At 48.8% G+C, this 12,700-nt stretch overlaps 3 protein-coding genes across 3 annotated transcripts; 2 read left to right on the forward strand and 1 right to left on the reverse strand.

Annotated features, from left to right (window-relative positions):
* Window positions 1–1,316, forward strand: L3040_008139 (uncharacterized protein; the record flags this gene model as incomplete). Its single annotated transcript, XM_007290988.1, has 3 exons — window positions 1–389; window positions 444–776; window positions 848–1,316. 3 exons carry the CDS (start codon window positions 1–3, stop codon window positions 1,314–1,316), a joined length of 1,191 nt encoding a protein of 396 aa, XP_007291050.1.
* A 2,744-nt stretch (window positions 1,317–4,060) lies between these two features.
* On the forward strand, window positions 4,061–5,491 carry L3040_008140 (uncharacterized protein; the record flags this gene model as incomplete). Its single annotated transcript, XM_007290989.1, has 2 exons — window positions 4,061–4,277; window positions 4,353–5,491. The coding sequence occupies 2 exons, from the start codon at window positions 4,061–4,063 to the stop codon at window positions 5,489–5,491; spliced, it is 1,356 nt and encodes a 451-aa protein (XP_007291051.1).
* Window positions 5,492–7,776: 2,285 nt separating this feature from the next.
* Window positions 7,777–9,676, reverse strand: L3040_008141 (uncharacterized protein; the record flags this gene model as incomplete). The annotated part of the gene is made up of 3 exons (XM_066157369.1): window positions 7,777–8,553; window positions 8,691–8,876; window positions 8,960–9,676. 3 exons carry the CDS (start codon window positions 9,674–9,676, stop codon window positions 7,777–7,779), a joined length of 1,680 nt encoding a protein of 559 aa, XP_066010461.1.
* Between the last annotated feature and the right edge of the window lie 3,024 nt (window positions 9,677–12,700).

The following is a 12,700-nucleotide window of genomic DNA, read 5'->3' on the forward strand; positions in this document are numbered from 1 at the left end:
ATGTTATCTAATGCTCTCTCTTTGCTGCTTTCCGCCAACATCGCATCCGCTGCTATTCACTTTGTCTGTCCCACAGGTATAGACGAGGCAGCTGGCACTTTGGAAGCTCCCTACAAGTCCATTCAGCTTGCGATCGACCGAGCCGCCCCCGGCGACACGATTTACTTGCGAGAAGGTACCTACTCGCCAACTACCAACATCCAGGTGAAGGCGAAGAGCGGAAACGCATCCGCTCCGATCACGTTGTCAAGCTACAACGGCGAGAAGGTGGTCATCGACGGAGAGGCTCTGCCGCATACACCTGGTGAACTGGGTTCGCAGATTCCGGATACCAGGCGTGGTACGTTGCACGTCGAGAGATCCGAGTACTGGGTCTTCTACGGCTTAGAGTATGTATCATATCCGGGGAGGCATCGTCAGAGTAGATGTTGATTCGATACCAGGTTGATCCACGGCCCGTACGGAGTGTACCATATTAACAGCTCCAACATCCTCTACGAGCGCCTCATTACCCACGACAACTACGAAAGTGGTGTCCAGATTCAAGGTCTATCTTCCAACAACACTGTGCTGTATCTGGACTCGTACCGGAATCATGACCCACGTAAGAACGGGGAATCGGCAGACGGATTCGCGTGTAAGGAAGGTTCTGGCGAGGGCAATCTGCTCAAAGGAGCCAGATTGTGGGACAACGTGGACGACGGACTTGATCTGTGGGAGTTCCGATCCGCCGTAACGATCGAGGACACGATTGCCTGGGGCAACGGAGTCAACCGGTACGTCTCCCTCCCTTCCTCACCACGCAGCCCGAATGAACCATTGAACTAACGCTCGGCCTCCCCCACAGATGGAACTTCACCCCTTTCAACGGCGACGGCAACGGCTTCAAGCTCGGCGGCGGCGACGAGGCCGAGCGCGCGCCCGCCAACCACATCGTGCGCAACAGCATCGCCTTCGCGAACGCCGCGCGTGGCTTCATCGACAACAAGCAGCCGGGCGCCTTCCTGATGACGCGCAACACGGCCTTCAACAACGGCGAGCAGGGCTTCCGCTTCCTGAGCACCAACTCGACGCTGAGCGACAACATCGCCGCCCTGAACCAGAATGGCATGAGCCAGATCGAGTTCTCGCCCGGCCAGGTGAGCATCGGTAACAGCTGGGACATGCCCGCCGCGGAGTGGAGCACCAACGCCTCGTTCAAGAGCGTGGATTCTAGCCTGGTCATGGGCCCGCGGGCGGCGGATGGGAAGATTGTCGCGAGCGACTTCTTGTTGCCGGTTAGTGGAGCGGAGATTGGAGCTACAACCTACTGGTAGATGCCGTCGTCCTGGTGACGAGCGTGCTTTCTTGTAAATATTTCCTGCTACTCATATCAAATTAAAAAATATTTCTCTCCCCATGCTAACTGAAGCGGCCGTCAAGCATAATCGTCGGTCACCTTGAATTTAATTTGTGAAAAATCCGCCAGTCCAGAACCACCAAGGCGAGATCATAGAAGAAGAATAGGTTTGCAAGGTTGATGGATTAATGTCTGCAAAGCTTTGCTACGTGAGCGGATATACCTACCCACTAATGATCTGTGCGCCTTAGTAGCTTTTGTGGCCTCAGGCCACAACAAGGCGGAACACCCAATCTTGCCCTTATAAAATCGGTATGAAATCATCCACTCACCATATCAAAATTATCATATATGAATAGCAGAAAAGGGCTTGAAGCTTACTTAGCTGAAGCCACCAGACCCCGACCTCAGTGGTCAGAGTCTACATACTTACAGCTAGCCAGCCATATGCAAACATTCTGCAAACTGTTTTTATGGATATTAGCTAGATCATTAATATGCTTGCTGTGTCTTTAGAGCAGCATATTGACCGGCCTCTTCTTTCATTAATGAGTTCAAAGCTATGAAGCCATGGTCTTGATTGAGATGCCGTATCAACGTAACCTCAAACCGAGGCTTTGTATAAAGCAATCAAGCAATATATATCCATTCTAATAAAGTTGCCGTTTAAAAAAAACCCTGATTTCTTAGATGGTATGTATGACGTGTTTTTAACTAACTAAGTAGCTGATGTGATCTGATCTGGCTACTTTCGCATTCATTCGCCATAATAGTGATATTATTCTCTGCCCTTCTCCATACACGCAGAATCCCGTCTCTGTACAACCTTCGTCTTGAAATAGCACGTAAGAAAATTAGCGATGGCAGGAATAGTTCAGCCGGGGAAACAGAAGCGCGATATCTAGAATTCGGAGAGGATTTTTGGAGGCGACGATACTCAAATGTCATCTTTTATAGCTTCAAAGGTATTCCATTCAAATTATAATAAGTGGATAGTAGCGGATAAGTAAATAAATGACGGTCCGGTAGGATAATTGGTAATCTTCCACTTCTAAAAGAGCAGCTGCCTCCTCCCTCCTTTTTCATCTATTTGCAATCAGAACGACACCCCGGACAACCAACCCAAGATACGGTTGAAAGGTCAAATTACTGTTATCTTGCGAGCTTGTTCTTTCGAGAAGTCTGGAATCTTGATAACCAGGTTTCATTCTTTTTGTATTATGCCCTCGGGATCTGAAGAGAACCAAAGGCACTAGACAAATCAAACCCGGCGCTAAGAAAATATTCATATCCTCATGCTCAAAACCCTCATACGGGAACGATACAATCATACAAGAAAATACAGACTCCTCCCCAGCCACACATCATTCAGACCTTCCAGTCCAACAAAAGCGGGTAAAAGCCCTCGTGGATAGCAAGTGCTCCGTTACCCCCACACCACCTATGCATCAAAGAGAAAACCAGGCTTCGAATATCTATCGCTGCTTGTGGGGTAGATGGATGTATATATAGGAGACCGACCGGTGAACGATGGAAATCTGGCCGAGCCTTATAAAGGCGGAAGTTAATTAATCAAGACGAAGAAATGCTAAAATGCAAATGTTTAATTGGGATAAGCTATGCGCGGCTTGAGATGCTAGCTTACAGCACTGCACTGCACTGCACAGCAGATCCAACCTGGTCCCTATCCGGCCTTTAAGGTTGTCCCCACTCATAGCTCCATAAGGTAAGTGGTTGGAGGTAAGTACTACGAGTGGTTGTTATCATAGGTTTCTCACATGCGGTTGAACTTAAGACAACCTTGATCGCCAGCGCTTAGCTAGCTAGCCCAGCGTCTCTCTAACGACACCTACTTACCATCTAACTAACTAGAAGTAAGGTACTATGAGAGACCACCCGTCTGAGAAATAGATAGATTGACAAGCTTTCTTAACTCTTCTTTCGATTATTTTCTTGCTTTTAATAATTTCGAGTTCATTACCGCGCATTTTCTTTCTTTCTTGTGAGCTCCTCGAAATCCCTTATCTTACACATAAATGAATCGATAGAGAGATTACTCATCTTTCCTTGAAACTCCAACCAGCCCGCTTTAACGGCAATCCGGTAGCAGAAGTGGGAGGGGGCTTAGCTCGCTTCGCCCCACGTCGTGGTCGTGGCGCAGTTGGCTCGGTTAAAAGAAAATAAGAAAATAAGAAGAGCATGAATGCGATGGGAATGTGGCTGGGGTGTATTGGCTGGCAAGGAGTCATGTTGCTTGACTCACCCAGCCTGGGTATTCGTGGGGCCTTGTCTGTCTCTATACGTCGGCTGATCTTGACCTATTCAAATCTGGGGAACGGCGAAAGAGTAAGGCTCGAAGGAAGTAAACAGTTGTCTAGGCGTTGGATCCGACTCTATATTTGGAAGGATTTTCGGGATCCTGGCCGCACGAGGATGTGTCATCCACCACCCAGACCCCTGCCAAACGCCTCGTCAGTGAGCCGAGCCACAGGAGGAACCGAGAAACCGAGAAATCTATACGGATACGAAGGCGAGCGGGAAGTCAACTTCGACTTCACGTCCTGCGTTTTAAGTTTAGATATACGTATAGTACCGGTATACGTATAGTATACGCATAGTATACGTATAGATATATATACTCCAGCTCCCGCACCCTCGTTCTCGAATTACTGCCTCTCTCCTACCAACCTCCATCTTCGATATCATATCCAGTCCCTCACCATGTCTAACACACCCGCGGAAGGACAGAGCAGCGCCGCGCCCAAAAAGTCCTTCGGGAAGCGCAGCAAGTCCGCTTTCGATAAGGGCTGGGCTGCCTTCGAGCGGATGGGAGCCCCCGTCAATAGGCTCACCAACAAGATCGGCTCCGAGGCTTTCTGGCCGTCAGACCTGGGACAAGAATCAGATAAAGCAGCGAGAGTTCTGAAATCATTTTGCAGTAACGTCTCCCGTCCTATCCATCCCTCTTCAAAAAATATATATATCTAGTGACTCACGCTAACGAAGAGAGCAGAGGATGGCGCCTACACCCAAGAGCTGGTCAGGACGGAGACGAGCCCATCGGGGAAACCCGTCTCGCCCGGCCCGAACAACAAGCCCAAGGTTCTCATGAAGATCCCTCCCAAGGTGATCCAGAGCTGCGTGGGGCTGGCCATCTTCTCGGTCGTGCGTGCGGGTTTCTGGATCAGCGGCGCCGGCGGCTCCGGGGTCCTCATCGCAAAGAAGGAAGACGGGAACTGGGGGCCGCCGTCAGGGATCCTGGTGCACACGCTGGGCGTCGGGTTCATGGCCGGGATCGACATCTACGACTGCGTGATCGTGATCAACAACCGCCAGGCGCTCGAGGCCTTCAAAACCATGCGCGTGTCTCTCGGCGGCGAGCTCTCCGTCGTCGCCGGGCCGTTCGGCGCCGGTGGCGTCTTGGAATCCGAGCTGTTGAAGAGCCGCAAGCCGATGTTCAGCTACGTCAAGAGCCGCGGGCTGTACGGTGGCCTGCAGATCGACGGCACGGTCATCGTCGAGCGCAACGACGAGAACGCCCGCTTCTACGGGGAACGCCTCCCCATCGCCGACGTCATCGCCGGGCGCATCCAGAACATCCCCAGCCAGACGCGCCTGCTGATGGAGATCGTCAAGCAGGCCGAAGGGCGCACCGATGTCGACCAAAGGATGATCGACCAGGTCAACGACGATCCCGCTCCCAGCGACATGGACTTGGAAGAGCCCAGGGGGCAGCAGCAGAACAGATACTCCACGGCGCCACCGCACTACGACGACGCGATGTCCGTCACCTCATCAGCTCCGTCGCAGGGCCACTACCCGCCCGAGAAAACAGGCCACGCCACCGATGCCTCCGACGCGCACGAGCAAAGGCCGGCATACCCGCCTCGGCCTGGCAGCATCGCGCCCTCGTCCGCCTCTTACGACCACATTGACCAGCCCCACCTCGACAGAACGCTGTACGACCCGCCCACGCCTGTGCCAGGCGGCAGCAGTCCCTTCCCGGCGCCGCTGAACGTCAGCAGGCCGGGGTCGAAGGACGATGCGACAGGACCGCCGGCTATCCCAATGCCCGAAGGCTCTCCGCCACCGCCGCCCAAGAGCGAGAAGCGGGACGAGAAGAGGGATCCAGATGCACCCCCGACGTATTGATCAACGGGGGGGAGGAGACTTGAGGGATAGGTTAGGATTTCACGACGTGTGAATATACGGCATCTCAGAAACAGACAGAGTATAGGATACGATAGGGACTTTGAGTAGAGTATTACAGCGAAGCAAGTTGTTCCTTTTTAGCGGAAATATGAAATGCGATGTTTTTCAATATGAACTTCCTTGCCTATGATATGATATGATTATGTGCGGGATTTGGACTTGGTAAGTTGTTAAGTAATAGGTAGCCGTGATTTTGGGAAGTCTCGAATTGGTGATAGATGAGTTTATGAAAAGAAGGGGGGTGTTGCGCTTTGAATGGAGTCAAAAAATAGCCGTTAAGCTAAACATTGCAATGGAATAGAATAATAGAATAATTGACCTCTCTCCCCCTTTCTGATCGATAACAATTCACAGCATATTTCTTCAATTATCAAGATAGAACAATTCAATCTTATACCAATTTCCAAACCCTCGTCTTTTTTCTTTCTTTCTTTTTTTCAAGAGTAAAGGCTCAATTTAACACTCATCTCAGCTGATCCAATCCGGTCTGACATCTATCGCTGGATCATCACATGAGCTTTATCAAAATGCCCAAGAGCCACTCTAGTCCGTCCCAGGCTCTCTGAACCGAGTTTTCAGACCCCAACTCTTGGTCCAAAACCCCGTTTGGTCGCCCCTTATTTCAGAATAAGGAAGAACAACCTCATCCATTGTATACACACTAGAGCCCATCCATAGTTCGCGTGAATTTCCAAATCTAAACATTAATCTCTTATTATCTTCGACACCCCTATATGCAATGCATATTCGTTTATGACAACTATCAGTCTAATCAATAGAATCCGTCAGAGTAATAATTTAATTAATAATACGAGTGCTATATGAAAAAGTACTCGTTCGTGTGCTTGTAGTAAACATAAGGGGGTGTTCTTAATTAGGGTGGAGATTTACGCGAACTATGGATGAGCTCGACTAGAGTCAACAATTGATGAGCTAACCTTCACTTCCAGAATCTCATTCTGCAAATCCAAAAAAAAAAAATTTACCTCCTCACTAAAAGAAATTTCTCCAGTTTTCAAATACCCCCTCTCCTTTTTCAAGACAGTTTGAAAACCGAGTATCCATTCATATACTGAGAACTTTGACAGTGCCCCGTCCCATGTCACGTGATTTCCATAACTCGACTATACCTATGCTTCGATTTTGAATTTTACAATGTGATTGTAAATAGGAAAAAAAAAAAAAAAAAAAAAGAGAAGAAAAGAAAAAATAGCAACAGTATCCAAGTCCAACATCGAAGGGTTTTTTTTATTTTAAATATTAACTATTCTAGATAAGAGTAGCAAAAGCTCACGCGCGAGTACCGTGTATCGGATATCGTAAATTATCAGCTTCGAGCTGCGAGCTTTTTTTCATCTCGACTTTTTGAAAAACTCTCCTTTAATCTTTCCTTATGCACTCCGTACCATCGTCAATCGATGCAAGAAAGAGAAAGAAAGAAAGAAAGAAAGACTTCATCTGAAGATTAAAACGAGGTTGGTTTACCCCAAAAAACCTCGCGATTTCCCAACGAGAGATGTAGGTTGTTCAGGCTCCCAAAGATGATAAAAAATACTCGATCGAAGGGAAGCCTCGGCTCGTCTCAAAACTCGGTTGGAGGTTGGCTACCGATGCGAAGTTGGAACCTGGGGCCTGGCTAGAGTGGCTTCGAGAAGGAGAGTTGTCGTCGCATTTATTTTACCTTACTGAGTTTCCGCGGGGGATTGGTGTAAGCCCCAGCGATGAGATGGGGGAAAAGATGATCCATACCTGGAGGCAGTTGTGACGTGTGGTGAGAAGCTCCGGAGGTAGGTAGAGTGGGCCGACAGCTTTGCCTTGTCAGCACAAGACGGATTAGCACTGGATGATGCTTGGCGAGCGAAGTGAGTAGAGCTATGTAGGTATGTACGGGTTTAGATGGAAGGTGTTCGTTCCCCTGAGATATTTCAGATATGGGCTTCAAAGTAAATCATTGATCTTTTTTCATTTATTCATTTATCTTTAACAATTAACATGCCCTGTGCCAAAGGTCAAAGATAATAGTAGGTAGGTAGGGTGAGGCCAAGCGAGGTGGTGCTTTCAAAAGCCAAGCGAGCAGGTGAACTCCTTTTCCGATCCAATCCGATTCGCATCCGCGCTCTAACCATAAAAAACACATGCATTCTTAATCATAGGACAAACGCATACATATATACATTTGCATCCTTCACACCGATTCATTAATTCTTCAGGCTCCAGCTGGATCTTTAAGCAATTGGGTCTTGAGTAGCCGGGTCCCGAGTAGCTGGGTCCTGAGTAGCTGGGTCCTGAGTAGCTGCGTCCTCAGTAGCTGCTTCCTCAGTAGCTGCGTCCTCAGTAGCTGCGTCCTCAGTAGCTGCTTCCTCAGTAGCTGCGTCCTCAGTAGCTAGGTCCTCAGTAGCTGCGTCCTCAGTAGCTTGGTCCTCGGTAGCTGCGTCCTCAGTAGCTTGGTCCTCAGTAGCTTGGTCCTCAGTAGCTTGGTCCTCAGTAGCTTGGTCCTCAGTAACTGGTTCTTGAGTAGCTGGGTCTTGAGTAGCTGGGTCTTGAGTAGCTGGGTCTTGAGTAGCTGGGTTCTCAGTAGCTTGGTCCTCAGTAACTGGTTCTTGAGTAGCTGGGTCTTGAAGAGCTGGGTCCTGAGTAGCTGGGTCTTGAAGAGCTGGGTCCTGAGTAGCTGGGTCTTGAAGAGCTGGGTCTTGAAGAGCTGGGTCTTGAAGAGCTGGGTCTTGAAGAGTTGGGTCTTGAAGAGCTGGGTCTTGAAGAGCTGGGTCTTGAAGAGTTGGGTCTTGAAGAGCTGGGTCTTGAAGAGCTGGGTCTTGAAGAGCTGGGTCTTGAGATGGATCCAACATGCTCTGGACAAACTGCAGCGCCTCCGCACCGTACACCGCGCTGTAGTTCCCGTGCGTGGCCTGGTCGTTGCCGTTGCAGCAGTAAGGATCGGCCGCGTCGCAGTACGATTGGATCACCGGCGCGGCGGCGCACTGGAAGCCAGCTGGGCGGGGAGCGAACTGGGGGAATCGTGTCAGTAAAAGCCCCATATAATGAATGCCGATCCTTTCCACGTCCGATCGGTCGCGGGCGAAAGAGGAGAAGAGAAGGGAAGAGAGGAAAAAAAAAAAAAAAAAAAAAAAAAAAAAAAACTTACACCTTCAGCTTGGCATGTGCCGACGAGACTCTGCAGTCCCTCCTCGTACCGGTAGCGAGGGCTGCCCATGAAAATAGCCGCTGCGATCTGACCGATAGCCGCCTCGGAGAAGAGCGCAGACGTGTTCGTGAGACCGATGAACTCGTCGCCGCCGCCACACAGCGCGTCGTCCATGATTTGGCCACCCTACGAACGAACAAGTGTTAGCCGAATCCGCAGTCCCGTTTCTTTGCTCAAAACACATCACAAGTGCTCGCTGGAATACATACCTGGCTGTACCCCACTAACACAATGCTCGTGTCGGGACACCTCACATTGAACGCATTCACGACGTTCGCCACCTCCGTCGTGCCCTGCAGCGCCGAATCGGCGTAGGTCAGGCCTTGGCAAGCCTCAATTTCCTCGGTACACGCGGGGTAATCGAGCGGCTCGTCCGTCGTGGTGTTGGAGAGGCTCTGCAAGAGCTGCTCCACGAAGCCGGAGGCGGCGCCGTAGCCGGGCTCGGCGGCGGTCTCGCGGGCGCCGATAATGTGGACCTCGGGACACTCGGTGCTATGGCCGGTGCCCTTCGGGATGTGGTCGGTGCCCTTCGGAGTGTTCTCGGTGCCCTTCGGGGGATGGCCGGTGCTCTTCGGGGTGTGGCCGGTGCTCTTCGGGGTATGGTCGGTGCCCTTCGGCATGCGGTCGGTGCCTGTTGGGGTGCGATCGAAGCCTCGCGGACCGCCCTCGATGCCTGATGGGTTGTCGTCGAGGGTGCCTTGCGGGATGCGGTCGGAGCCTAGCGGGGTGCGGTCGGTGCCTTGCGGGGTGCGGTCGGTGCCTAACGGGTTGCGGTCGGTGCCTTGCGGGGTGGGGTCGGTGCCTTGCGGGGTGCGATCGAAGCCTCGCTGAGTGTCGTCGAGGGTGCCTTGAGGGGCGGCGACGGCTTGTTGTGCGAAGAGGAGGGAGAGGGTGAGGGTAAGGGTAAGGGGGGCTGGGAACTGCATTTTGCAGGACGTATGATAGGTATGATATAATATGTTATAGTATATGCTGGATAGCAAAACTAGATGACGGACCAAACGAGTGTAGATGTAATTGACGAAGGACAAAACGAGTGTGGTTGGAACTGATAAAGGACAAAACGAATGTGGAAACGAGTGTGGGTGGTATAGATAAACGGTTAACGAATGCAGATAGGGGGAAAGGTAAACACGTATATATATGCATGTACTACGTATGTCTGAATGTGTTACTTTTTAAGAAGGTGGGTAGATTCGTCATCAACAGAAATAAACGTTCCCCTCTCTCGGCTCTTCGACCTTCGGTAGATTCTTTTAATACACTCTGGTTAGCATCCGGTACCGTCCCGAGATGGAATCTCCATAAAACTACTATTACAAGATTTCTTATTCGTGCGCGGCTAGAAAATCTATCTCTATTTGGAAAATTTTCCTAAATAGTAACCACGACTTTGATGACTTTAATGGATACCCTACCCACGATTCTTTTTTTTTTATCGCGGACTAAATCCACAATTCCATTGGACAAGCTTGGATCCGCCTTCCAAGTGGATCGGTCTTAAATGAAACAGCACTTTAAAGCCCTGCGTTTTCCTAAAGCACAGACAGATGTTAACATTTGGGAGAGTTCAGGGCCCGTTTATCAAAGAATCCTGCCTTTCTAAATGGCCGCAATCCTGGCCTTGTCTAAGGGAATTGTGGAGTAGGTCCACGATTAAAAAAATAAAAACGTAAGTAGAAACTCGTTGAAATGGCGCGTGGGGCTGCTAATAACGTCTAATCTCTGTTGATTGACTGATCAGTGCGTTGACTGCGCAAAGGGTCCGTTGATCTCGAAACAACGCTGGAGCCTCAATCATTATATCTTTCACCAATTGGAAGTCAGAAACAGGGAGTGCGTCGTCGATCTTGTGGAGTCAACAGGCCCGCGCGCCATTATGATGGGATTTCAAGGGATCATCGCCTGAACGGTTATTTAAAGCATGCCAAATCTCTCTAAGGATAGGTAAGCATGATGGCTTTTCTAAAGGGTCCGATTGTTTAAAGTGTCAGACGGCCTGAAGCATTTGAAGCACCGGAAGATAAAGCCTTGGCTATGAAGATGGGCGCCTGATAGCGCTTGTCTCGATAGCCGAAAGACTTGGATAATGTCATTGCATGTATGTTAATAAATTTAGATTTTCAAAATAGCATATTTACAATCCAAAATTCATATCGCAGTGTTATTAAATTTCATGAGCGCTACAAGATCAGCTTTCAGATGCAAACCCACATTAGGATCTAAATCAATACTCAACACTACGTCTCTTTCCCTTAATCCGTGCTTGGCTTGCGTGCCACCAGCCTTGATGTTGCTGCAAGCAACTTTGATATTATAAATCGAGGTAAATATACTTTAGAGCGGATACTATTTGCAAAAGCTCTACGTAATCAAGCGCGTTCAAGATCAAGTGCCGGTAAATCGGTGTTAACACGATAGCCGAAGCGCTTGAGAGTACTTGAGGCTATCGGGCACTTTAAAAATCGGACACTGCAACCGGACATGCCCTTATGTAGGGGTAAGGGGAAGGGCGGCCCAGGCGATGATGACCTTGAATTTAATTTGAAAAAAATAAATCCGACTTGGCGCGACCAGGTCGGCACTACAAAAAGCGGGACACCCAGCAACCCGGGACACTTCATCTACGACGTCCCGGGCGTAAGTATTACCCCCTTGAGGGTAGGGTAACCAGGGGGTTTATAGTGGGAACTAAACTTTTGAGGCACCCTCGAGGGGTAATACTTACGCCTGTACCGTGGTACTGCGACGTAGTACTTGTCAAGCCACAACTATTTTTGTTTTTTTGTTTTTTTAAGAAAAAGGGAGTCTATATGCTTAAAGAACGTTGCCATATCAACATGTAATGTAAAGATAAAAATGTATTTATTCACTATAAGTAAACACATTTGCGACGCAGTAAAATTATAGGGAGAAACTGACCTGAAAAATCAAGTATTACTGGTCCGTTTCGGATATCTTCACAACCACCATTCCAAAAAAAAAAAAAAAAAAAAAAAAAAAAAAAAAGACGAACCAGATGTCGATAAGGAATACTCGATTTTATCACCTTGTACACGGAAATCTTTCTTGGGTGATAGTTGGAGGTATAAAAAATGTACTTTTAAAGGATATGTGATTTTCGTGTTCCTCGGCTTCTGATCTATACGCGTACTCCGTCGTAGAACAATGTCCGCCTGTACTGCAACATCAAAAAGCAAGATCTATTCGCGTGCTCCATGCAGCGAACGAGGGAGGGAAAGGTGGAGCGCGAAACAGGTCTTGATTCGCGCTACATGTACGGAGTATGTGCTTGGGGCACAGCGCTAACCTTTACCCATGGTCGCGTAAAGCCTTGGATTTGTATGGAAATAGACAAAGGTAGTAGAGGAGAGGGGGAAAAAACGGGGGGTTTCCGGAGTGCTTAGAGCTTGTACCTTGGTGCAGACGAAGAAGTTGTGAGTGGTTCGGGTGAGCGAAGAAGCTCGATATGATCGAGCGACGAAGTTTTGAAGAGAAAAAAAAAAAAAAAAGCTCAATGAAAAAATAAGAAAAGATCGCCGAATGTGAAGCTACTACGTACTGCGTATATCGTAGTAAAGCTTCGAATAAGGTTTTCAGCAGCTACACCATCTCTATCTTAAATTCTATTTCTTCAACCAAGCCGAGCCCACAAAACCGATACGCAATAGAGAACATTCTTACAATCAATTTCTGCGTGATTGCGTCCAAGATCCGTTTTGATTCGTTTGTGATTTGTTTGGTGGAAATGTTTGTATTGTATATACTCTCCTCGCTTCGGGTTGGGATAATAAATCTCCTCTTCCCATTTACCTTTCTTGATGTTTCTTCTTGTGAAAGTCTGGATGATGGGTCTTGATTTGATTTTATATATCAGATCAAGAATGAAGATAGGATGGTTGATGTCCCTCACTAGACCAGGCAAGATGTTCACCTCCCCTCTACTCTTT

This window comes from Drepanopeziza brunnea, assembly GCF_022702325.1.
Source record: "Drepanopeziza brunnea f. sp. 'multigermtubi' strain 214-2 chromosome Unknown ctg15, whole genome shotgun sequence".
In the NCBI taxonomy this organism is placed as follows: Eukaryota; Fungi; Ascomycota; class Leotiomycetes; order Helotiales; family Drepanopezizaceae; genus Drepanopeziza; species Drepanopeziza brunnea.